At 46.8% G+C, this 26533-nt stretch overlaps 1 protein-coding gene across 2 annotated transcripts in view; it reads left to right on the top strand.

The window, feature by feature from the left end:
• The first annotated feature begins 6 nt into the window (after nucleotides 1-6).
• Nucleotides 7-26533, top strand: part of FAM120A (family with sequence similarity 120 member A) — a 97442-nt gene continuing 70915 nt past the window's right edge. For both annotated transcript variants that reach the window (XM_040449583.1, XM_040449582.1), the window contains exons 1-3: nucleotides 7-496; nucleotides 17732-17978; nucleotides 21738-21820. In XM_040449583.1, the coding sequence (XP_040305517.1) occupies nucleotides 23-496; nucleotides 17732-17978; nucleotides 21738-21820 (804 nt within the window). In that variant the 5' untranslated portion in view covers nucleotides 7-22. The remainder of the gene's footprint in view (nucleotides 497-17731; nucleotides 17979-21737; nucleotides 21821-26533) is intronic.

Raw genomic sequence — 26533 nt, 5'->3', positions numbered from 1 at the left:
CCCCGCGCCCGCCGCCGCCGCCATGGGCGTGCAGGGCTTCCAGGACTACATCGAGAAGCACTGCCCGAGCGCCGTGGTGCCGGTGGAGCTGCAGAAGCTGGCCCGGGGCAGCCTGGTGGGCGGCGGGCGGCAGCGGCCCCCGCACACGCCGCTGCGCCTGCTGGTGGACGCCGACAACTGCCTGCACCGCCTGTACGGCGGCTTCTACACCGACTGGGTGAGCGGCGGCCAGTGGAACCACATGCTCGGCTACCTGGCCGCGCTGGCCAAGGCCTGCTTCGGCGGCAACATCGAGCTCTTCGTCTTCTTCAACGGCGCGCTCGAGAAGGCGCGGCTGCACGAGTGGGTCAAGCGGCAGGGCAACGAGCGCCAGACGGCGCAGCAGATCGTCAGCCATGTCCAGAACAAGGGCACCCCGCCGCCCAAGGTCTGGTTCCTGCCGCCCGTCTGCATGGCGCACTGCATCCGCCTGGCGCTCATCCGCTTCCACGTCAAGGTGCGGCCCGCGGGGGCCGGGGCCGGGGTCGCCGGCCCCCTCCCCCCCCCCGGGGGTGGTGGGAGGGGCGGGAGCAGGGCGCAGGCCGGGCGAGTCCGGAGTCGGAGGGCGCGGGGGCGCAAGATGGACGCGCGGCCTGGCGCCCGGCGGGCGGGGGAGCCCGGAGCCCCGGCCGCGCCGCGGGCTTGCGAGGTGCTGGGCCCCCCCCCCCCCGCCCCCCGCACCCCGGCGCGACGTTCGTCTCGCGGGTGACCGTGCTCGCGCAGCAACAGGTTTTCGGTGCGAGCGAGTGGGCTGCGCGGCCACGCGAGGGGGTCCCGGCGGGGTTGTGCAAGCCGCCCGCTGCTGTCACACGGCGTCCTAGCCGGGGACAGCCTGCCCGGGGCCTGCCGAGGTGTTCCCTCCGAGACGACACTTTTGAGAGAAATTGTCCGAGTTTTGTGTGCGCCAGATTTCAAAGAATTGTGAGATCTGACATGACGGAATCTCGTCAGTTCTGGGACTTACAGTCTTGGGTTTTGTGCATCTGTTGCGAAAGGTGTAGCGGCAAGAGTTAGGGCGAAGGGGAATGGGAACCCCATTTCCAGGGATGATGTCTCCGCACGGGGGGCCTCGGCCACTTTGGGCCGGGCACCCCGGTAATCAGAGCTTCTGCTGTGCCTTTGGCAGAGGGCTCCACGCTGCACCCGGGCCAAGGGCAGCTTCGGGACCCAGCAGCCACTGCAGAGATAACATGCAAATCAATGACCCTAGGCTTCGTTTGGATTGCTTCCTCGTTCATTGCTTTTTGTAAAAAAAACTGGGGGGCTGTTTTGGTTTTCTGGCTCTTGCCACCGTGTCTGTCTTACAACTTGTTTCTCTTGCCATTATTTCTGCTTGCAACCGCTTGAGCCCAAAGTTTTCTGAAATTCAGTCTTCCTGACTGCCTGAGTTGAGATGGTGGTGGGGAAGCCTAAAGTGATAGCGGAAGTCCCACCCCAGTCCTGTTGCAATTGGTGACGGGGTTTGCGAGTCTGCGGGTCGAGGCGGCTGGGAGATCAGGGATTGGTGTGTGGGCCTGGCAGAGACACAGCCAGCGTCCCCTGGGAGTTTGGGTGAGCGCCTAGGGCTGCTGGCATTTTTCTGCCCTGGAGCCCGGGCTCAGGGAAGTAAGGCAGCCTGGACTCCCGGCCGAGATCCACCTCCTGAATATGTCGGAGAAGTATTCCGAGAGGAAACTAGCGCTGAAAAGACAGGATGAGCTTTTGGTCAGACGACTTTCAAATATTAGGAAGGATTGGGTTTGGTGTGTCTGTCTTTGAGAGAGCTGCTGAATTCTTTATTTGACTGTAAAAAAGTTTATCTTTGCATCCCTGTGAATGTGTGGCTTGCCTACTAGGTGCTCAGAAGTTTGACCAATGTGTGAATGTTTGGAAACTAGATTTAAGATAATTTCTTCCACTTAGCTTTCCAGAAACAAGACGATATTTTTTGCTTTAGTTAAGCTTTTGATTCCCAATATAGAAGCATAGTATAGTGTTGGTTGCTCAGGTTAGTACAATAATAACTCAATTACCTGGAGGCCGCTTGACCTGGCAGTCTCACCGTTTTGGAAGACGTCTAAGAAATTTAGCTACTAGAAATTTCTCAGCAGCCAAACAAGAGGTCAGGAAGTTTTGGTACTGTGACCCCCCCCTCCCCCCCCCAAAAAAAACCCCACAAAAAACAAAACCAAAGCTTTCTCTTTCTTCACCGGAGAAGCAAATCTTCTCCTTATAGACTGCCCTCTTCTTTTCAGATGTGGTTCTGATAAGCTTGGTTATCTGTTTCTAAGGTCAGCGTGAGAAAAGGGTGTAGAGAAAAGTCTGCCAGAGGCAGGAGCACCATTAATAGCAAGAAGTGACACTTCAAAAGGGAGAAGATTAAAAAAAGCCGTAAAGGGGCGCCTGGGTGGCGCAGTCGGTTAAGCGTCCGACTTCAGCCAGGTCACGATCTCGCGGTCCGTGAGTTCGAGCCCCGCGTCGGGCTCTGGGCTGATGGCTCAGAGCCTGGAGCCTGTTTCCGATTCTGTGTCTCCCTCTCTCTCTGCCCCTCCCCCGTTCATGCTCTGTCTCTCTCTGTCCCAAAAATAAATAAACGTTGAAAAAAAAAATTTAAAAAAAAAAAGCCGTAAAAACCAGACATAATTCTGGGGCTACTTTGGAATAAGGAGAACAATTTTATGTATTTCAGGAGCCCCTGAGGGTTCTCTTAAGAGAATGGAGCGATGTGTACTATTTTTAAAAGATGCCCATTAAAATGGTTAAGTAAATTAAAAGCATGAGAATATATCACTGTATACCTGTTAGAATGGCTAAAATAAGCCATACCAACACTACTAAGTGCTGGCAAGAATGCTGAGCCTCTGGAAGCAGTTCACGTGGCTGGTGGGCATGCATGCGGGCGCACCACCCTGGAAAACAGCTCCGCAGTTAATGTTAAATATACATTCACCCTGCGACCCAGCAGTCCCTCTCCTGGGTAATTACCTAAGGAAACTTTTGTTCATGCAGGAACCCTACTTTGGTGTTCCTGGCAGTTTTATTCATCATAGCTAGTGCTGGAAACAAACGAAATATCCTCTAGTGGGTGACTAAACAAACTGGTCGTTCCATAGGGTGCAGTCTTCCTCACCAATGAGAGGGAGGAAGTATTGGTACAGATACAGACAACTACTGGGGTGAATCTCTAAGAATTTATGCTGAGTGAAAGAAGGCAGGCTCAAAAGGTGTGATTCTCTTTCTATGACATTCCCCTGAAGATGAGGCTGCATTGATGGGGACCAGATTAATGGTTGCCAGGGGGGTGGGGTTGGAGTCGGGCGTGGACATAAAGGGACAGCAGGAGCTTTTTGGGGTGATGGAACTTTTCTGTACCCTGATGGTGGTGGCAGTTACGTATTTTAAAACATACAGCTACACATCAGAAGTACGTAAAAGTTCATTTTACTGTATGATAACCACAATTTTTTTCTATGTAAATTATATAAAATTGACAAAGGAATTGATGTAAAATCTCACTCTATATAATGTTGGGCACATGAGGCACATGTCTTATAAAAATCTACCATCTTGTTGGCCTCCTCTAGGCTTTTGTAAACTGGCAGAAAGGCTTAATTTCCTGTCCATTTTGCTTAGAGAAATCTTTTTTGACTTAGAAGACTGTGTCTTTGATAGAGTAATAATTGTAATTTTTTTGGTACAGTAACAATTACATATTTTTAACCATTAGAAGTTGGCGTATGAATCGGCTAATTTTGTTGAGGTGTTTGAACTGCCTGGCCTGAACTTGGCTTCTCCTAGGTACTGGGAGTGTTTCCTCTTGTGTATTTTGAGTCATCACAACCTTTGAAACTTCAATGAGGGACTGATTTATTTAAAAATCTTGGTGGCATTAAATCCCTAGACCTTTTCTCAGTGATCCTGCTGCAAGACTGGAGTCGGTGTGCGGGTTTAAAATGAAAACCTTCAGATCTTACCCTGAGTCGGGGCTCCAGCGTGTTTACTCAGAGCCGACATAAGAAAGCCGAGCTGCTGTTTTATGACAGTGGAAGTCTGTGAGTGAGATTCGGCTGTGACTTGAGATTTGGGGGATGACAATCCCTATCCTGGCGTACCTGGTGGGACAGGGACCCACTTGGGGACAGGGACCGACTTGTCGGGTGCCTGCCCTTGCTGGGCCCTTTCACAGAGCTATCTCATTTGGCCTGCGCAGGGTTTTGTTACTCATTTTGTATGGAAAGAGACAGAATTGCTGAGTAGGCGACATCAGGGGACAAGTAACCAGTAACTTTCTCGAGAGGGAAGTGCGGAGTTGAAGGCAAAGTTCAGTTTCTTTGTGTAAGAATGCCTCGGGGGTGTGCCTGCCTGCAGTTCACTCCCAGGTCAGATCCCATAGCACAGCGCCTCTGCTCTGTTTTCCAGCCACTGTGGGAGTGGGAGCGACAGGGTTTCTGCCCAGGCACGCTAAAAACCAGCAATACACCTTGTTCTCAAGGACCTCAAATTGACCAGGGAATACTTAGGTTCAAAATTGACCACATTACAAGTAAAACCAGTCATCCTTTTAAAATCCTTAGTTTAAAATATTTATTTTCTTCCATTGTACGGGTTTTAGGCTGGCTTATCTCAGCCTAAGGTCTTCAAGGTTCATCCATGTTGTCATGTTGTGTCAGTTTCCCTCCTTTTTAAAGGCTGCGTAATATTCTGTGGACCGTCCATTTGGTCTGCCCACAGAGGCTTGGGTTGCTTCCCGTTTTGTCTGTTGTGAATAATGAAGAATGCTACAGTGAACTTGGGTGGGCAAAAATCTGACCGAGTCCCTGCTTTCAATTCTTTTAGAGAAGTGCCCAGAAGTGGAATTGGTCATTGTATGGTAATTCTGTGTTTAATTTGTTGAGGAATTGCAATGCTGTTTTCCACAGCAGCTGCCTATGTATGTTTTATATTACTTTGCACAATAATATACTACCAGTAGTTTCAATTTCTTGACATTATGATCACAGACTACATTATTCAGCTACTTGCTTTTTTTTTTATAAGGATGTAAAAAACTTTCCATGTCTGTATGGTTCTAATTCTTTTATTTTTTATTTTTTTAATGTTTATTTATTTTTGAGAGAGAGAGAGAGAGAGAGAGAGACAGAGTGTGAGTAGGGGAGGGGCAAAGAGGAAGACACAGAATCTGAAGCAGGCTCCAGGCTCCGAGCTGTCAGCGCAGAGCCCGATGCAGGGCTTGAACTCACGAACTGCCCGATCATGACCTGAGCTGAAGTCAGATGCTTAACCTACTGAGCCACCCAGGCACCCCTCTAATTCTTTTTAATGCCTGCATGGTGTTTGATAATTTCTCCAGCGCCTACAGAGGTGCATGCACAAACTTTAAAAACCTTAAAGGACTATTGAGCCAGCATTGCCAGACTTCACATTTTTCAGGAAAGCCAGAAATCCAGATCTTTATTTACAATTATCCCATTTAAAAAATACTGCTTAAGCGAAGCAAAATAGGCTGTGGGCTGGATTCTGCCCTCGAGCCCCCGGTTTGTGATTTCAGCGTGGATTTCTAGAACACTCATCACCTTATCTAAATCTCGCTTCCCTTTTCTTAAAGTTAGACTGACCAAAGCCAACCTTTCCCCTCTGTCTGCTTGTTCGAACCCTTTTCAGTCATCAAAGTGCTCCCGTTTCCTGGGGCTCCTGAAATAAGATAATAGTCTGGTCCTCTCCATTACATGTTCTTCCTTCTCATAATCCCATCGTCGCCCCTTTGAGGGTACTGCTGTCCGTGTGCGCATGCGGCACCTGCCTGGTCCCGTGGCCTGCACAGACCTGACGGACAGCTGGTGGTATGCGCTTGAGACCGAGTCTACCAAGCCCCATTCACACAGCTGACCACGCGCCCCCTGCCTCCTGTCCTTCACATCCAGTGGCCATTGTGTTTGTGTTTGTGCTTTAGCCACCCCAGAGCAGGACCCTGTACTTAGTGGGAAGCTTCACTGTTGACTTCAAATGTCGTCTCCCCTCTGCAGCCCGACCCCTTTTGAGCTGGTCTTCACTGTGTTTCTGTTCCACCCTTTGTGCACTTGGTCTGATGCTGCTTGTAGCCCTAGCTGGTTTGAGTCTCATGACTGTCCACTTCGAGGTTATGCTCCTTGCCTAGAGTCCCCCCCTGGTATTTTGAGCCCAGCCCGTCTGTCCCTCCACCAGCCCGGCCATCTTCCACGTGCCCCCCTCTTCCTCCTCCTCCTCCTCTTCCTCCTCTTCCTCCTCTTCTTCTTCTTCCTCCTCCTCCTCCTCCTCCTCCTCCTCCTCCTCCTCCTTTCTCCAGTACCGCCACCATGTTAACTCACCAAGTGGAGCCACTAGGCCTAACAGGCGCTTGTGCAAATGCATTGGTGGTTGTGAAACCAGATTATCATGTGTTTACCACTGTTCGGAAAAAAATGATATAGAATAATAAAATTGAGCAAAAAGTACAGTGCAAGACTTATACTAAGGGTAGATACTGTTTCATTCACCTGTGTCTGGGCAGTCGTCAGAGTCGCATCTGCATGGTGACCGGCCTCCCACACCTGTCACTTCACTCACTGGTGGAACTCATCCTGCACACCATGTCGTGCTGCCTGTGGGCCCCTCAGGTCAGTCATTCCTGCCAACATCTTGAACAAACCATTAATCCAGGCTCTGTATTGAGGCTCAGACCCTCCTGTGATCTGAGCTCTTTCCACCTGCCTGCGTGGCTCCCGGTTCCTGTGTTGTGCTTCATCAGTGCTCCAGCCAGCCCACTCACTGCTTCCCTAGAAACGGCCTGCTTCCCCGCTCTTCTCGAGGTGCTCCTTCGTGTCTAACTGCCCACATCTGCTGGTTGGAATTTTGCTCATACTTTAAAGCCCATCTCAGGCATGACCTTCCTTCACAGAGCCTCTGATGTTCCCAGAGGTAGGCCAGGGACAGGTGCAGCGCCCTGCTTTCCTGTGTTCCACCTTGTTGTGGCTACCTGTGTGCGTATCCCCAGCTGTCAGCTCCTGGAGGGCTGGGACTCCGTTCAGTCCTGCGTGGGTTTAGTATGGGTGCCGAACTTTTTAGTCACATATTTGCTTTGTACTATTTATATAGACAGACAGATTTCATTATTTTCTTCTAACATCTGGATCAATGCCATTATGTAAGATTTATTTTCTCACCTTAAATTTCTGATAATCTCTTTTCTGACTGGTTCCCAGTGATGATTCTTCTTCCCTTTGGCAAATATTGAGTGCCTGTTACTGGCCAGGCATGGAGGAGCGACTACATAGGAAAGAAAGGAATCCTCCAAGGAACTTAGTCTACTGACAGGGGGCTTGTTCATGAAGACTTCTCAAGTGTCACCATCTTGAAATAAGGTAGATCGATCTGAGTTTCAACTTCATAAATTCTGAAACTTAAATTTTCACGTATTGGAGGGGCACGTGGGTAGCTCAGTCAGCTAAATGTTTGACTTTGGCTCAGGTTATGACCTCACGGTTCGTGACTTTGGCTCAGGTTATGACCTCACGTCGGGCTCTGTGCTGACAGCTCGGAGTCTGGAGCCTGCTTCGGATGCTGTGTCTCCCTTTTTGCCTCTTCCCTGCTTGCACTCCGTTTGTCTGTCTCTCAAAATAAATAAACATTAAAAAAAGTTAAAGTAAAAATTTTCATGTAATGTATTTTGGAGTAAGATTTTTAACAAGGACAGGATTGCTAGGAGTTAGCTGAAGCTTGAGGAGATTAGTATAGTAGGCTAACTAAACACTAACTAAACAACAAATAATGTTGGTGTTTCTTTTTTTAAAATTTAAAAAAAATTATTAAATTTTTAAAAAGTTTATTTATTTATGAGAGAGAGAGACAGACAGCATGAGTTGGGGAGGGACAGAGAGAGAGGGAGACACAGAATCTGAAGGAGGCTCCAGGCTCTGAGCTGTCAGCCCAGAGCCTGATGGAGAGCTCAAACTCACAAACTGTGAGATCATGACCTGAGCTGATGTCAGATCCTTAACTGACTGAGCCACCCAGACACCCCAGTTTTTTTTTTTTTTTAATTTTTTTTTCAATGTTTATTTATTTTTGGGACAGAGAGAGACAGAGCATGAACAGGGGAGGGGCAGAGAGAGAGGGAGACACAGAATCGGAAACAGGCTCCAGGCTCTGAGCCATCAGCCCAGAGCCCGACGCGGGGCTCGAACTCACGGACCGCGAGATCGTGACCTGGCTGAAGTCGGACGCTTAACCGACTGCGCCACCCAGGCGCCCCGAGGCACCCCAGTTTTTAAAGTTGATAAAGTTTAATTTACATGTTCGTTATGACATCCACACTCTTACTTGTTTTTTTAGTGGAGAAAGAAAACAGTTTTATCATTGGATAAGCGGTGGCATCAAGACAATCTATTAAAGAGATCGCAACAAAAAAAAGAATCTCAGCCTGTCACATGGCCTGCAGCCACAGTCTGTGCTAATGGTGCGCTCTGATGTTACCATCAAAAGGAAAAGTAAAACCTCTGTCTTTTGACAAGTAGGAAGTTACCTCTTGGAGCCAAGTGTCTAGGCTTCCTGAGAGATTGGGGAGATGGGACACAACCCTCCTTTTATTATTATATGTTTTTAATTTTATTTTTTTAATTGTGGTAAACTATAAAGTTGGTTTTTGTTTTGTTTTGTTTTTTTTACCGTTTTAACTGTTGTTAAATGTACAGTGCAGTGTCACAGAGCACGTTCACTGCTGTGCACCTGTCCTCATCACCCATCTCCAGAACTTCTCATTCTCCCAGACCTAACTTTGCCCCCACCAAACACTAACTTCTGTCCCCCACCCCCTCCCAGCCCCTGGCACCCACCACCTGCTCTCTGTCTCTGAATTTCACTGCTGTAAGGACCTCATGTAAGTGGAGTTGCCCAGTATTTGTCCTTTTATGACCAGCTTACTTCCCTGAGCATAGTGTCCTCAAGGCTCATCCATGTCATAGCAGGTGTCAGGATTTTATTCCTTTATAAGGCTGACTAATATTCCATTGTGTGTACACACCACATTCTCTTTATCTATTTATCTGTTGATGGACACCTAGGTTGCTTTTGGCTATTGTGAATGATCCTGCTACGAAAATGGGTGTACAAATATCTGAGTTTCTGCTTTCAGTTCTTTGGGAATATGCCTGGGAGTGGAATTCCTGGATTGGAGGGTGATTCTGTGTACAGGTTTTTGAGGAATGGTCCTGCTGTTTTCCATGGTAGCTGCGCTATTTTACATTCCCACACCCAATGTGCGAGGCTTCAGTTTCTCCACATCATCATCAATGCCTGCTTATTTATGGTTTTTTTTTTTTGTGACAGTAGCCAACCTAAATGGGTGTTGAATGGTATCTCATTGTGGTTTTGATTTGCATTTCCTTTATGATTAATGAAGTCGAGAATCTTTTCATGTGCCACTCCCTTATTTAAAAAAATTTTTTTTAAATATTTTATTTTATTTTATTTTTATTTTTTTATTTTTTTTAATGTTTTATTTTATATTTGAGAGAGAGAGAGAGAGAGAGACAGAGACTATAAGCAGGGGAGGGGCAGAGAGAGGGAGACACAGAATCTGAAGCAGGCTCCAGGCTCTGAGCTGTCAGCACAGAGCCCGATGCGGGGCTCGAACCCATGAGCAGTGAGATCATGACCTGAGTCGAAGTTGACGCCCAACCAGCTAAGCCACCCAGACACCCCTCCACTCCCTTATTTTAAAAGAAATTATTTTTCCTGGCTTTTAAGACCACTGCAACCAATTCTTAGAGAATACAAAAGAGATGTGTAAAGTAAGAAGCTGTTCAGCTCTGATTCCAGATTTCATGATGGGAGAGACGTAGTTTTAGACGTCTCTAATATATGTTATAACTTTAAATTGCTCTTTAAACAACAATAAAAAACCTTCCACCAAATCGGAGTTAACTTTTATGTCCTTGTTCCTGTGCTGGACTTGAGCAGGATCTCACCCACCAAGGACCTGGTTACTAGAGCTCAGATCAAGGTGTCGTTTTTGAAAAAACAAAAGAATTTAGGTGACTCATATCCTCTTATGTTCAGGTTAACTGACATCTTCTAAATCTCATAGGTGGCAGGAGGGTGTGTTGCATTCTTCCCTGAGCTGGCGTAAAACCATTCTAAACAAAGACCTCACACGGTATTTTTTTTTTCTTTATATCAGAAGATCTATTTTAGACAACTCACTGTGTTTCAGGTCCCATATGTTTGAAAAGCGTGAAGAAGCCCATCCTTTCTCACACAGCTTTCTTAAAGACAAATGGTAGCGGACTTTTATCAGCACTTATTGATGAATGACTGAGCTGTTTACAGGTAGTAGCTCATTAACTGTCGCTGCTGCCCTGTGAGGTAGGGAGGGCATGATTTGCAGATCAAGAAGGGAAAGTGCAGGAAGTGTTAGAGCAGTGGGGCTCACCCACCTGGCGCCAGAGACAGAAACCTTCCTGTGCCAAGCGCCTTGACCCTGGAGATTAGGAGTATGTAGCAGTGTGAGCTCGTCATCTGACGGGACCGTCCCCATAGCTGTTGTCAGCATTAATAAGTAGCTATACTCTCAGAGTAAGCTTGGGGAACTTTTTGGTAAGCATTTCTTGTGAAAATACAGAGTTCTAATGGACATGCCTTTTTTAATGACACGCATGAGATGAGAAGATTCACCTGGGGTTCGGACGCTGGAACACAGCCTTGTCAAGTCACCGAGGCTCAGTGCAGTGTCCCTCACTGGGACCAGCGGTGGGCATTTTGCCAGCTGCTGAGACTCTTCCACCCCGATGGTATGTGTTTCTGGAACCAGGTGGGCATGGAGGCAGGTGAGGCGCTTTGTGCTTCCCGCCTGGTTCCCAGCCAGGAGCCAGAGGCGGTGCTTGAGTTGTGCGTGCAGGGGCTCTGGGGTGCACCCCACATCTGCCCAGCAATGGCAGCCACAGCGAGTCAGTGAAGGCCTAGTGCCTTTAAGGTGGTGGTGGTCTCGGGGAGCCAACCCGGGGTTTTCCTTACTGAGGCTATACACAATTCCAAGTTTGGCTCACTCTAGGGGAGGGGAGGCTTTACCCCCTACTACCGCTCGCTTGTAGAAAGGAAGGTCTCAGGGCGTTGTGTTTTAGCTTGCTTTATAGTTTCTTGGAGTTAAGTTGAAATAATTATCCCAGTATTGTATGTGATAATTTTTACTCACTTCTAAAATTAGAATTAAGAACTAGGTGTACCAGTTTCGTTGTATTGCGCCCAGTTTGCGCCTGGAGCTGGAGGCCAGGGAATCAGAGAAGCAGGTGTTGTCCATGGGCAGGTCAGGTGGGAGGCGAGCCCGGGAGCACAGGGTTTGCAGGCTCAGAGAGAAGGTGCTCGGAAGAGAAGGACAGCCAGTGCCTATCAGACCCTGCTTCTCTGAAGCTTAACCTCTGGCATTTAAGTAAAAAAAAATTGTTTTTTAATTTTTGAGAGAGAGCAAGAGCGAGAGTGAGAGACAGAATCCTGAACAGGCTCCATGCTCAATGTGGAGTCTGACATGGGGGTCCATCCCATGACACTGGGATCATGACCTGAGCTGAGATCAAGAGTCGGACGCTCAACAGACTGAGCCACCCAGAGGCCTGTGTGGCATTTAATTTCTATCTTTAATTAAATAATTACTTCTCAAGTCCTGTTTTGATGCAGCCTAGACCCTTGTCCTGTCCCCAGCTGACCTTGCACTGACCCAGTCCTGCACCCCCGCTTTGATCAGGCTCTGTGATGCAGGTCCTGAGGCGTTGTCCACAGGCCCTGGGCAAGTGGACTTGGTTCACGTGGTTGTGGGTCTGTAATGACCCAGGCTCACCTGTGGTGGGCTCTCCTGCTTCCCGAAGCCCCACCATCTGCGGAGAGATATGTTTTCACATAATAGGCTCTTTGACTGTGCTGTTCATGCCCGTTAATGCTTTGTTCACCTGGTGAAGTAGCTTAAAATAGTCTTCCAGCTGGTGTCTTGTAGACTCATGTTGACTTTTTTCTTTTTAAAATAAACTTCTTACTGTGGAATAATTTTAGGTTTATAGAAAAGTTGCCAAGATGGTACAGAGAGTTCCTGAATATCCTTCCCTTTGCTTCGGTGTGTGGTAACAGCCTGTGAGCACGCACAGTCGTCAAAACTAAGAAGCTCCCATCGGTGTGCACGGTGAACTGGGGTGTGCTTCGTTCCCAACTCTTCCCTCCTTCCACCTGGGGTCTTTTAGGCTCTGGGCTGATCTGGGGTGCCCTGTGGCCTTCAAGTGTCTCGTCTCCCCGGGCCCTTCTGGGCCAGGACAGCTCTCAGCCTCTGCTTCTTTGGTGACCTTGGCACTCTGGATCCCTGAGCAGCTGTTTTGTAGGCTGGCCTCCAGTTTGGGCTGCCTGATATTTTCTCGTGTTTTTTTTTTTTGGGGGGGGGTGCCCCAGAGGTGCAGTGCCCTTTTGTCGCAGCGTACCATGCTGGAGTCTGCTGGCCTCTGCCCCGGGACACCACTTCATCCTGTTTGCTGGTTTGCTGGTTTGCTGCTTCGGCAGTGGTCTTTTAGGGCAGCCCCTATTTGAGGGGCTGGTGTGGGTGAGCTTCAGCTGCTGGGGAGGGATTTCAGGTTATTGCTGGAATTCTTCTGTAGGGCATCTTCTTCCCCTTTGTTTGGACTCTTATAGGCCCGTGTATCTGTCTTATACTTTGGGGTAAAACCCAACATGACATTCTTTATTTTCTTGCGCACGCTGTTCCAGCTTTGGCCATTGGGAGTCTTTCGGGTGGGTTCCTGTGTCCTTCATTTTCTGAGCACCTCTTTCCTTTCTGGTACACAGGTATGTGGCTGCAGGCCTGTCTTGGATTTCTCTGCCCCAGCATCACCCATTTTTCTCAAGGGCCCTGGTTCCATTTAGTGAACGGAATTTAGAAACCAGATGGAGGTGGGGTGTTCTTGCTCCTAAGGTGTGGCTTTTCAGCCCTTGGTTGACAGCTGGGAGCTGTGCATGTGCTCACTTACGTCTGATGATTTCTCTGCCTGTCTGTGTTGTCACCTACACACCAGTTCGTAGGATGTCTCCATGGCTCAGCTGGCACCACAGGGTTGTGCCAGCCTCCTCCCTTTGCCCCAGTGTAACCCCGTTCTCTGACAGTGGGACACCTGGCTCGTCCACCACACATGAAGTGGTCTCAGTGCTGTCACCTGCACCCCTACACCCTCGAGATACACATTACCAAGAGGGGTCAGTCCTGTCTGATCTGGTTTTAATTTGCATATGTTAAAGTTCATTCTCAGTGTGAGATGTGCAGTTGTATGAGTTGGACAGTGCATAGAGTCATGTGTGTCCACCACCCAGACCTCTGGCTCTTATCTGTGTCCTCTTGTGGTACGGCCCCAACAGGCTTTCATCACTTGCCTGTTGGGGAGGATTGTGTCTCTGTCACCTTGTGGTCTTGAGGCCATGTTGCCTTTCCTCAGTAAAAGGCATGGTATTTTTTTTTAATATAATTTATTGTCAAATTGGTTTCCATACAACACCCAGTGCTCATCCCAACAGGCGCCCTCCTCAATGCCCATCACCCACTTTCCCCTCTGCCCCACCCCGCATCCACCCTCGGTTTGTTCTCAGTATTTAAGAGTCTCTTATAGTTTGCCTGCCTCCCTCTCTGTAACTTTTTTTCCCCCCTACCCATCCCCTATGGTCTTCTGTTAAGTTTCTCAAGATCCACAGATGAGTGAAAACATATGGTATCTGTCTTTCTCTGCCTGACTTATTTCACTTAGCATAATACCTTCCAGTTCCATCCATGTTGCTATAAATGGCCAGATTTCATTCTTTCTCATTGCCATGTAGTATCCCATTGTATATACAAACCACATCTTTATCCATTCATCAGTTGATGGACATTTTTTTAAGTTTATTATTTTATTTTATTTTTAAGTTTTATTTTATTTATTTATTTTGAGAGAGAGAGGGACAGAGAGAATCCTAAGCAGGCTCTGTGCTGTCAGCACAGAGCCTGATGTGGGGCTTGAACTCACTAACTGTGAGATCATGACCTGAGCTGAAATCAAGAGTCAGTTGCTTAACTGACTGAACCACCCAGGTGCCCCAAGGCGTGGTGGGTTTTAATGGTGGGAGACAATACCAGCATTTTGGAAGCTGAAGGAAACTTAAAGACCTATGAATTGTACATTCCTGGCTTGGCAGATGAACTTCAATCCAGAATTGGGACCTAGGTGTTCTGGTTCTGTCCCCCTTGCCAGCACTCACGGTGCCTGAGGTGGAACCATGAGCAGAACGGGGGGGGGGGGGGTGGCCCTCCTTGCTTGAAGGTTTGAAGTCTGTGCTCATGGGCTTGGTTCCTTCATCTTTTGTTTTATGAAGTTAATTCTATTGGACAGCTGTTTGTCTAATGCTGGGTATACTTTGAGGGAGGATTAAGGTATTGTTAATGATTTGCAGATTAGTGTTGTAGTGAATTAACAAGAACTCATTCACTTTGCCTTTTTTATAACTTTTTATTTTGAGAGAGCTAGAGAGAGAGAGAGCACTCATGCGCGCACTTGAGCAGGGGAGGGGCAGAGAGAGAGGGAGAGAGAGAATTCCAAACAGGCTTTGTGCTAACAGCATGGTATGAACCGTGAGATCGTGACTGGAACTGAAACCGAGACTTGGATGCTCAACCAATTGATGAGCCACCCAGGTGCCCCAAGTTGACCAGTTTTTTGGCCATTGAAATATACACACTTACTGGCAGGCTCAGGGGTGAGCAAGGACGTCACTAATACAAACATATCCACTCCTTACATGAATGAGTGGCATGTAAATTGTCTCTGTCTACCCAGCCATCCTCTTTGCTAGCTATTTATTTATTTATTAAATTAGGAAAAAATGTTTATTTTTGAGAGAGAGAGGGTGTGAGCAGGGGAGGGACGGAGAAAGGAGGAGACACAGAATCCAAGTAGGCTCTAGGCTCTGAGCGATCAGCATAGAGCCCAACGCGGGGCTCGAACCCATGAACTGCCGGATCATGACCTGAGCCGAAGTCGGATACTTAGCCAACTGAGCCACCTAGGCGCCTATTAATCTTTTTCTTTTAAGGAAGTTTTCATTAAGCATAATTGCACCATCCCGACAGAACTGGTGGCATTTGCTTTCTCCCTTCAGTGCTTTCCCACGGACGCAGCTCTGCGTGGCTGTGCACAGGGGCTTGATTCTGAACGGTTTGCTTGTGGGAAGCCTTCCCCACGTGTGCCTCCAGCACGGTGGGCTGCCCTGTTGACCTGGCTCATGGATGTTCACTCCCTTTCTCCTGAGGAAGCCTGTTCCTTGGACCTGTGTTATGCTCCCCACACTTGTTACCAGTGCACTGGTTTCGTAGGCTCCCTTTCGTGGAGTAAGGTTACTGGGTCAAATAGTGCGAACGTTTTATGGCTCCGGAAGAATGCAGGTTGTTTCCTCTGAGTTTTACTCCCATGGTCTCCCGTGCTCACCTCGGTCAGTGCATCTGCTCTTCCCCCTGGAGGGCCCATGTGGGCGATGGCACAGGGCTGGCCCTGCTGCCCTTCCCGGGGGGGCTGTGACCGGCCTGTGGGTACTCAGGAGCACTGCCCCTGCCTCAGTGTCCCGGGAGAGCGGTTTCATAAACTCCCTCCCGGGACACTCAATATTGAGTGTACGGTGTGCGGCTCCTGTACTTAATTCTGTGCCCTGTCCACAGGGTGCCCGGCTCTGGAGCAGGCAGCCACGCTGCCTCTTCACCTTCTTGGAGGGGTGGGGGGCGAGGGGTGGCCACTCACAGTCTCCTCTCATTTTGGGGCTTCTGGGCAGATTGTGAAGATTTATGATGAAGGATGCCTGGATGACGGCCGGGGGTTGCTGGTGGTTTAGAAGTACTTTAGGACATCGCTGTCATTAGAAAGTTCTACGTCCTGAAGTGATGGGGGTTGGAGGCTTGGGCTGGGAGATGTGGAGCTGGCCTGATGTCAGAACTTTTTAAAACTATACTTTTCCATGTTAGTGAAGGGACGAAACTGCGTTCTTCTAAGACCTACAAGTGAATTGACTGTATGTTATATTTTTCTTGTGAGGTAAAACATTTTTATCAAAATATTTATCAAGAGAATGCAGGAAGTTACTTTTCCTTTAAGTATGCATATTTCCTTTCAATATGCCTTGCTTCTGAGTGAGATTTCGTTATAACTAACTTTCCAACAAAATATGTGACTACTTGTCCTGTGAAATTTGGTGAGAGATGGGAGAGATTGTATGGCCCTACCCAGCAGGTGACCGGTGAGCACTCACTGTTTGCAGGTAATCTAGTTTTAATTTTAATTCAGTAGAGCCACTCATTGGACAGTATAGTTCTAGAAATTTATGTTTAAGTAAATTTACATTTATGTTTTTCACCTTTAGGGCTCTTTGGGGAGTTAATTTTCCGTTGTTAGCTGTATCACCGGATTTAGTTTAAAATCCTATTTTTTCTTTTTTTTTTTTTTACATTTTTAAAGTAGTTTTTTTTTTAAGTTTATTTGTTTTGAGAGAGAGTGTGAGAGTGAGCGAGCACAAGCATGGGAGGGTCAGAGAGAGAGAGAGAGAGAGAGAGAGAGAGAGAGAGAATCCTAAGCAGGCTCCACGCTGTTGGCACAAAGCCAGATATGGGGCCCAAACTCATAAACTGTGAGATCATGACCTGAGCCGAAATCAAGAGTCAGACGCCTAACTGACTGAGCTACCCAGGCGTCCCTAAAATTCTTTTTTCTCAAATACCTTAACTATTGTAGAAACAAACAAACAAACAAACAAACAAACAAAAAAACCCTGCCAGATTTCAGTTGGTTAAATCAGTTTGGGAAACAGGAGAATTGATTGTCTTTGACTTTATATATTTTAGGAAGGTGGTTTTCAATGCCTTTTGGTATGTTTTTGGGAGCAGAGAGATTTGCAGAGCCTTTTACTTTTCTCCTGGTACTGCCACTGCCCTTCCCTTAGCATGCTGCCGACCCGGAGGTACGGGGGGCAGACCACTCACAATGAGAGAGCCAGTACAAGGATAGAGGCCATGGCTTGTAGTTTTCATCACTGAGCAGGCAATGAGGTTAGCCCTGGTCCCCATGGCGGTCCTGTGCTGGGGCTGCACTGCCAGCTCTGGTCCTTTGCACGGGGTAACCACATTACAGTGATGTTTGGGGTAAATGTCCACCCTTACTACTATCCCCATGTGCCAAGTGCTTTAGGGTGTAAATAACTAGTGGATTGGTAGGTGGTGGGTAACACGTGGCTTTTGTGTAAAAAGACAAATCCTTCTGATCTATTTGACTTATTCCTACTTGGAAGAAATTATTTGGTTTCCCCAGGGTGGCTGGCTTCTCTCTGTCTCTTGCTTTGACACTTCTTTATTTTCTTCTTCTGTCCCTTTTTTCTCTGTTTTCCTTCCTAATACTGTAAAGGGAATCAACTGGCATTGTGTATTTTGAAGCAGGTGGTCTTTGAAACGGAAAATTAATTTGCTGGCTAGCTGGGATTTTGGTTACTGACCAGGAGATGGTTCCCACAGATTTCTCACGTGCGCCATGTGGCGTGCCCTTTATTGTGGTTTTTTGACTCTTTGGCCCTTTTGGGTGTTTCTGTGTCTGGGATTTGCAGATTTTGCACAGGGGAGTCTGTGTGGGTGCTGCAGCGGGGTGGATCTGACCGCGTGCTCTTCTCTCTTGCACAGGTGGCTCAGAGCATTGAGGACCATCACCAGGAAGTGATCGGTTTCTGTCGAGAAAACGGCTTCCACGGCTTGGTCGCCTATGACTCCGATTACGCGCTGTGCAACATCCCCTACTATTTCAGTGCCCATGCCCTCAAACTGAGCCGGAACGGGAAAAGTCTCACCACGAGCCAGTATCTGATGCACGAGGTCGCCAAGCAGCTGGACCTGAACCCAAACCGTTTCCCTATCTTTGCCGCTCTGTTAGGTAGGTGGGCAGTGTGAAAACTGCTTCATTTGATAGGGTTCTACACTAGAAACACACTGGTATTTAAAAAAAAAAAGTCAGTGTTGGAATGTTGTGGACTATATGTAAGCAGGGAATGTGCCCCTCCTCAGTAGTATTCCTTACTCAGTATTATTTTTTGGTGCAATTGATAATGTGCTTCTTTTGTTCATACGTATTTGTTTATGTGTTCTGTTCAGGCTGAAAAACTAATTTTGGGAATAAATTCACTGATACTTTGGGGAAAGTGACATTTTAAAATCACAAATGTTAAGCACATTCTCACTATGGAAATTAGACATTTAACCCTTTGGCACAAATTATGTTTGTTTCAGAAGAAAATACGTTGTGCAGTTAGCACTGTCGCTTTCCTGCATGTTGGGGACGCTTACTGCTTTGAAAGGGAAACAACAGACATAAGCTATCTTGCCTTGTTTCTAACACCTACATTTCAAGTAGATGTATAAATATCTTTAAAAACTTCCTTGGAGGAATGCTTCATGCTAGATGCCTAGAAAAGATGAAATCTTGTTTTGATTAAAATTTGATACTTTTGTTCCTGTAAAAATGACTTTCCGATAGGTATTATATTCTCTGTCACTTTTGTTTTCAGTTTGCAGTTTTTTTCTTTCTTTTCTGTCCATGCTGGTCTGGTACAGCGTGCATATCTACAGCTGCTTGAATACCCAGCTCTAGAGGCTGCTTTTCTACGAATCATGATCACGGTGTAGGTGGGCGTGCTCCGAGCAAGGCCCTCCTGTGATTGTGGCCTTGGGCCACAGTGGCAGATAGGGGGCCACTTGGGACACACAGGCGGTGTGTGTGAACGCTACATGGTCTCCAGATTAGTGGGATCTTCCTGTGCATTCTGTTTTCTCTGCATTCTGTTTTCTCTGGAGCGTGTAAAACGGCAATTATACTGTGGGCTGTTTTTAGATTTCTATGTATCAGATTTTATAAACATTCCAAAAAGTTTTACACAATTAAAAATTACACTGAAGGAGCCACAGTTTTTCATGTATTATTTGGGGTAGCATTTCAAACTGTGTGTAACCACATTAGTCAAAAATTCTGATTTTGAAAATTGTCCTTGTTTGAATCTAATCTCAAATATATGCTGTTCAGTACTTGGTATTTTCTGTCCATTTCTGACTTGGGATTTTGGAGAATTAAAACTAATTTTCTAAGTATAGTTTCATATTTTCAAATATTATAATGTAAAAGGTATTTCTCTGATGTTAAAAGTGATTATGTAGATGGGGATATTATGAAAAACTTTATATGAAATATTATACAAAATGACTGCGGCATATTAATTGAACTTAAATGAGTTGGAAAATTGTATGCTTCTAGAATATTGAATCCCTTAGCTAATTTACAATATGGGAAGGTATTCATTTATTATATTTAAGAAATGTTGAATATATTTTTGTGGAGATAATTTAAGCTCTGTATTCTTCTAGCTAAATTATTATGTGAAATTTTAAAATAAATGAAAAGCAATAGTTAACATTTTGAATAATCTAATAATGAATTTAGGGCTTGGAGTTTCTATAAAAATTTAGATAAGTTAAAAAAATTTAGACAAGTTAGGGGCGCCTGGGTGGCGCAGTCGGTTAAGCGTCCGACTTCAGCCAGGTCACGATCTCGCGGTCCGTGAGTTCGAGCCCCGCGTCGGGCTCTGGGCTGATGGCTCAGAGCCTGGACCCTGTTTCTGATTCTGTGTCTCCCTCTCTCTCTGCCCCTCCCCCGTTCATGCTCTGTCTCTCTCTGTCCCAAAAAAATAAATAAACGTTAAAAAAAAAAATTTAAAAAAAAATTTAGACAAGTTATAAGTAAGTTCTTTTTTTTTTAATTTTATTTTTTATTTTTTAAAATTTACATCCAAGTTAGTTAGCATATAGTGCAACAATGATTTCAGGAGTAGATTCCTTAGTGCCCCTTACCCATTTAGCCCATTCCCCCTTCCACAACCCCTCCAGTAACCCTCAGTTTGTTCTCCATATTTATGAGTCTCTTCTGTTTTGTCCCCCTCCCTGTTTTTATATTATTTTCGTTTCCCTTCCCTTCTGTTCATCTGTTTTGTCTCTTAAAGTCCTCATATGAGTGAAGTCATATGATTTTTGTCTGTCTCTGACTGACTAATTTCACTTAGCATAATACCCTACAGTTCCATCCACGTAGTTGCAAGTGGCAAGATTTCATTCTTTCTGATTGCTGAGTAATACTGCATTTTGTGTGTGTGTGTATGTATGTGTGTGTATATATATATACACACCACATCTTCTTTATCCATTCATCCATCGATGGGCATTTGGGCTCTTGCCATACTTTGGCTATTGTCGATAGTGCTGCTATAAACATGGGGGTGCACGTGTCCCTTCGATACAGCACACCTGTATCCCGTGGGTAAATGCCTTAGCAGTGCAGTTGCTGGGTCATAGGGTAGTTCTATTTTTAGTTTTTTGAGGAACCTCCATCCTGTTTCCAGAGTGGCTGCATCAGCTTGCATTCCCAACAGGTAAACTCTTAATTGGGTAAACATTTTTAGTTTAGGTTTGGTGTAAAGGTTTCAGTGTTCTCAACTGAGAAAGGATATTTCCTTTCCCTTGTTGTAACAGGAAGAGCAGCTATAGGAGTTGTTGTAGAGGTTGGGTAGAATATTCAATTAAGTATGTGACCCAGATTTTATCAGACTGTTACTGATGTTGGAATTGACTTCATATTTTTTTTCAAATAGAAGCTTCACAAAAATCCAAGACATGTCCTACTTCACAGTAAAGTTCTGTGCAGGTGTGAGCACAGGAAAGCAGTGCAAAGCTCAGTAGGACAGTAGGACTTAACTCTGCTCCTCTGGATTCATGGCAGTTCAGGACTCCTGGATTGTATACTTGTATGTTTAGAATATTAAGATTAATTAATTAAGAACTCTCCTTGTTTTGCTTTCCGTTAGCAGGCAGTTAATGAATCTGGCTTCTCCGTGTGGAGGGGACTAAATCATGATCTAAAAAAATCACAGAATTATTTAGGAAGTTACCACTTTTAAATGTCACCGAGAGAAGTAACATACTAACGATGTTGGTATGCTGGCATTCGAGAACTACAGTGAAGGGAGTGTTCCCCAAAAATGTGGTTTCTCAACTGGATGCAATTCTTATTTTTGACATAGCCCTGGTGATAGGGCACCCAGCCGAGTGGCATTCCTGGTGGTAGGGTGGGCTGTGCTCCGTCATCTGTTTGCGGGTGGTGGTGGAAGTGACCAGAGGAGGTGTCACAAATCATTAACCTAGCTCAGAACAATTTTGTAACCATGCACTCTGCCTCTGCTGTGGAGCCCAGGTGACAGAGTGTGGTTTGAAGCCTGGGGTCTCACGAGCAGATGAAAGCTGTGTCCGTTACCCCCGCATTGTCAGACCGACCTGAGTACCTGGCGGCCAATCGGCTCAGGTTCTGTACAGTTTGTTCACCTCGAATGCTGTGGGAACTGTCCTGTCCACATCATGCGGCAGCTGCAAGAGATCTGCCTGCTGTGTGTGGTTCTCTAGTAAAAGATGAAGAAGTATTTTCAGTTTTCCTGTGGAAGTTTTACGTGATGTGTCAAAGGAGGCAGTCTTGCGAAGTCCTCGCAAAGTCTGAAGTGAAGCTGCAGAGGTAATCTGCAGATGATGATGCATATGGTGTTGCCGGCTTGCCCCGTGTCGCTGACGCTGTGTTCCTCACTGTGCCGTGTCTGTGTTGCAGGGAATCACATTCTACCTGATGAAGACCTGGCTTCCTTCCACTGGAGCTTGCTTGGCCCAGAGCATCCTCTAGCCTCACTTAAGGTACAAGTTCATTTCTTCTCCAACATGGGTGGTCATCAGCTTTTGAGTTTGCTGTAATTTTAATATGTGAATGACGTTCCTTTATCGTTGAAGGAAACAGCTGCACAGCTAGGATCGCACCCATCCCCTGCCTTCCGGGTCCGCACCGCCTTAGAACACATACACACAGCCTCCCTTATCTTGTTCCCAACCCTGCACTTTAGGGAAATTTGTGAATGTCCTTAAAAATTCTCTTAGAGGAATTCACACTGTGTTCCTAGGTAGGTGGAGATCTTTTAGCTATAGGTTTTTAATACTGTTTTACAAACATTAATATTTTCAACAGGTGATACAGTTGGCTGTTACTTGGATCATATCTTAGCACATTTTGATAAATTTCGTAACTTTCTATAATATTCTAAAATTGTAAAAGTCTAATTAAGGCTTTAATGTTTTTTGAGTGATGGAAGAGACCCAACCAAGTTCATCAGAGAAGTGTTCCCTTTGTACTGGTTTTTTTTTTTTTTTTTAATTTTTTTTTTTCAACGTTTATTTATTTTTGGGACAGAGAGAGACAGGGCATGAACGGGCGAGGGGCAGAGAGAGAGGGAGACACAGAATCGGAAACAGGCTCCAGGCTCCGAGCCATCAGCCCAGAGCCTGACGCGGGGCTCGAACTCACAGACCGCGAGATCGTGACCTGGCTGAAGTCGGACGCTTAACCGACTGCGCCACCCAGGCGCCCCCCCTTTGTACTGGTTTTGAATGCTTCGTCTTTTTTATCTCTCTCGCCTTCCTGTTGCGACCATGATGAGTGTGGGAAAGCTGTGCTTCCTGCTTCTCTAACGTGGGAAGTTGGAGTCTAACGTGGACTCAGAGTCCCCTTTCCTGGTGGATCGGCACCGTGACCACAGCTGCCATCTGTCAGGTGCCGATGGGAGGTCAGCTGGGCAGCCTGGGCCTCGGCTCCTGCAGTGAAGGGGGCTACTTGCCATGCTTCCCGGAGGCACAGCTCCCTTGAAATTCTGCCTCCTGTCAGAATTACCTTCCCTTCACAAACTGTCTCCATCCGTGTTTAGGTTCAAATTGCTTTTTGTGATTTAACTTGGAGTGAACTTTGGAGAAACCTGATCATTCAAGGGAAACTCCTTATTGCCTCTTTGCTCTGACTCCTCGCCGCCTGGACCCCGCTCTTCGTTGTGCTAATAGTTCTGGGGCCCTGGGTTTTCACCTTCTGTCTGAAAGTCCGTTTTTCTTCTCTTGTTAGAAATTACTTGTTTTCCTTGCTTTTTCTGTGCTTGAAGGAGAGTAGCTTTCTCCTGCTGTTGGCCGCAGTGCTCTTCCCGTGTCCTCATGGATGAAGTGCTGTGGTCTGTGGTCCGGGTGGCCCCACTGCTGATGTATGGCCTGCAGGCAGGCGCACTTGCGTTAGGTGTTGTGCTCCTCAGGTTTGCCAAACAGGAGCTTTTGTAAGTGGAGACGAAGGGAAGCCTGGCTTAATACAAGGTTCGTGCAGTTGTGGATAGCGGCAGAGAGGCTCCCGGGACCCCAGACCATGTGTGCGTCTTGGCCGAGCTGGCCTTGGTCACGTGTCAGAGGTTAGATGGCAGCACTGTTTGTGGGATTATTGGGGAACCAGCTCAGTCTGCTGGCAGGTCACTAACATCATTAGAGTGTGTGTTTCCTAATTTTGTGTTAAGAAAAACGTTAAGTATGTAAAAAATTGAGATGGGCAACGTCCATCCATGTATCTAATTGGTTCTACAGTTAACATTTGGCCAAGAAGTAGATTTACATCTGTCTTTGCTTTTTAACTCCACTATTTGGAAGTTGCAGATACCCTGCCACTTCACCTGTGAAAACTTCAGTTTATATCATAATTACCTAAAATTAAGGCTAATGTGTCTTAAAGTTTATTTATTTATTTTGAAAGAAAGTGAGAAAGTGTGAGTTGGGGAGAGACAGAGAGGGGGAGAGAGAGAATCCCCAGCAGGCTTTGTGTTGTCAGTAGTGCAGAGCCCAATGTGGGGCTCGAGCACCTGAACTGTGAGATCCTGACCTGGTCCGAAACCAAGTCAGTCGCTTAACTGAGCCACCCAGATACCCCGAGGCCAGTCTCTTTCTTCTGTTACTGTTATCATGTCAACTGCATGAACAGGAATTCCCTAATCACTTAGGATTAAGTTCATACTCAAATTTTTCCACTGTTCCTGTAAGGCATTTATGGCGTTGTTTGTTGTTTTCGTTTAGTCAGGATCCGGTCAGGTTTTATGCATTATCATCATGTGTATTTTGAATATCAGCTGGGGGTTTTGTGGTGTGATGGAGAAGCAAGCCGCAGTTAAGTTTTCAAGGACTTGATAAGTTGTAGGCATTTTAAAGTCACATTCTAAAATGCAAGCACATCTGCTTTGAGTTCACATATCGCAGAGCTTTTTTGTGTTAGTCCTTTACACACACGATCTGTGTGCTGCGATGTCATTTAGGCCTCGCGACACATGTTGGGAAGTGGGATGCGATGGTCTCCTTCCTCATGAACATCGCTGCTGGATCCCGCTGTCCGTATCCTGTATGCTTACTCCCACTCATGAAAGTAACCAGGTGACTTGAGAATTTGGTTAGTTGTTGTGTGTAACCCTTTCTCATGATTTTTAGCAGTCTGTGGTATACACAGCTCTCACACGCATCTGATTCGTGTCGCCAGGTGCACTTGTTGCCCTTCCTTGTCCTGCTCTGTAGCATTTCGCCAAGGTCATCCCCACCAGATTGTTCTTCACAGAGGGTGGGCATTACATGAACCCGCTGCCTAGTGAGCCCGGAGCACCCCTTGCCGTGGAGCACCACAGTCTTCCCCTTCCCCCTGCGACCTCCCCGTCCACAGCTCCGATTGTTAGGCGAGCACGCCCGGGGTGGGCCTGTGGGTGCAGCATAAGCGCAGACGACCCGGTTGCAGGGTGATCGCTGCAGACAGCAGGCTGGGAGGGGAGCAGAGCTCTGTGTGCCGTGTTGATGATCAGGGTTGTGTTCCTCGCAGTGAGAGGGCAGTGGTGGACATACTCAGAACCTGGAATCTCCCGAGGGCAGTAGAAAAGCGGAGGTGAAGCAGCTAGGCAGGATCCTTTTCATTTCTTTCGTTTCCATAGAAGAGGTGCTGGGAAGGTGGCGTCATGTTTCTCAGATTTGATTTGTCAGTAAAGAATATTTCATTTGTGTTCAGGACAGCAGGAGGCCATGTTATATGATGGAAAATTCCAGAACCAGGGGTGGGGCCTCTGGAGCCCGGGTTAGTCAGCCCTGGCGGGAGTACCCCCTGGCCATAAGCATGTGCTGAGTGGGCTATCTTTCTTTAATGTGCTTTTTGAGTTGTTACTGCTGTATGATTTTGAGTCCTAGTAAGTGGTGGAAGTTTTATTTTGAGTAACCACTTAGTTGTTTTAATTTTAAAAATGTTTTTAGGTCGGATCATTATTTTAATGGTTTTTGTGTTCCTAAACTTCATGTTAATTTTCACGCGTTTGGTGTTTTTATCCCTGTCAGTTGTTCTGACCCACAGGTGTCTCCTGCCACAGAGCCCCTTGTCCCCCTGTTTGGTCGAGCCCCTTTGCAAGTGTGTGCCGGCCCTTCCTGTCCCCAGACCCCCCTCACGTGTTGGTCTCCCCCGTGGCGGACGGGCCTCTGTTCTGGGTTCGGCACCACACCCCAATTGCGGTCAGTGGGTAGTGCTGGTGTCCCTTACGCCCCCCTTCCTGCGCGGTGCTTGGAACACCCCCATAGCTCCCTGGCTTGCTTCCGCCTCTTGTGGAACTCTGTCCATGTTACCTGTGCGTGCCCTCCTTTCTGATTCGAATGCCCTGCCTTCCTTCAACCAACGTTACCTCTCTCTGAGGCTTCTGGACACCAGGATGACCTGTCAGGTCACATCAGGAACATTTTATCTTAAAGTTTATCTATAGACTTTAACCCAGAGTTCTTTGCTCTGAACATGTGTGCACAGGTCTGTCTGCACCCGATTCCCCTTTCTCTCAGGTGTGTGCCTGGGGGCCGGAATTGCTGGTTACGTGAGAGCTCTGTGCTCAGCTTCTCGAGACGCGACCAGGATGCTTTCTGTTAGTGGCTACACGGTTCACTCCCCTCCCAGCGGCCTGTGAGGTTTCTGATTTCCCCGCATCCTCACCAACGCTCGTTATTGGGTCTTTTATTTTTAGTTGTCCCAGTGGGTGTGATGTGGTTTTGATTTGCATTTCTCTGATGAGTAATGATGTTGGACATCTTTTCCTGTGCTCCCTGACCATTTGGTTATCTTCTTTGGATAAATGTCTATTCAAGTCCTTAGTCCATTTTTCAATTGGGTTGTCTTTTATTGTTGAATTGTAAGAGGGGTGTGTGTGTGTGCCTTTTTTTTTTTTCTTTTGTATTCTGGGTACACAGGTGTCACCAGACACATGATTTGCAAATACTTTCTCCCATCCTGTGGGTTGAGCTTTTAAAAACTTTCTTGGGGCGCCTGGGTGGCGCAGTCGGTTAAGCGTCCAACTTCAGCCAGGTCACGATCTCGCGGTCCGTGAGTTCGAGCCCCGCGTCGGGCTCTGGGCTGATGGCTCGGAGCCTGGAGCCTGTTTCCGATTCTGTGTCTCCCTCTCTCTCTCTGCCCCTCCCCCGTTCATGCTCTGTCTCTCTCTGTCCCAAAAATAAATAAACGTTGAAAAAAAAAAATTAAAAAAAAAAAAAACAAAA

Source organism: Herpailurus yagouaroundi, unplaced genomic scaffold (genome assembly GCF_014898765.1).
Source record: "Herpailurus yagouaroundi ecotype Mexico unplaced genomic scaffold, PumYag 199, whole genome shotgun sequence".
NCBI classification, from domain to species: domain Eukaryota; kingdom Metazoa; phylum Chordata; class Mammalia; order Carnivora; family Felidae; genus Herpailurus; species Herpailurus yagouaroundi.
Note: the sequence above shows the minus strand (reverse complement) of the source record. Positions and strands in the feature narration are given on the sequence as shown.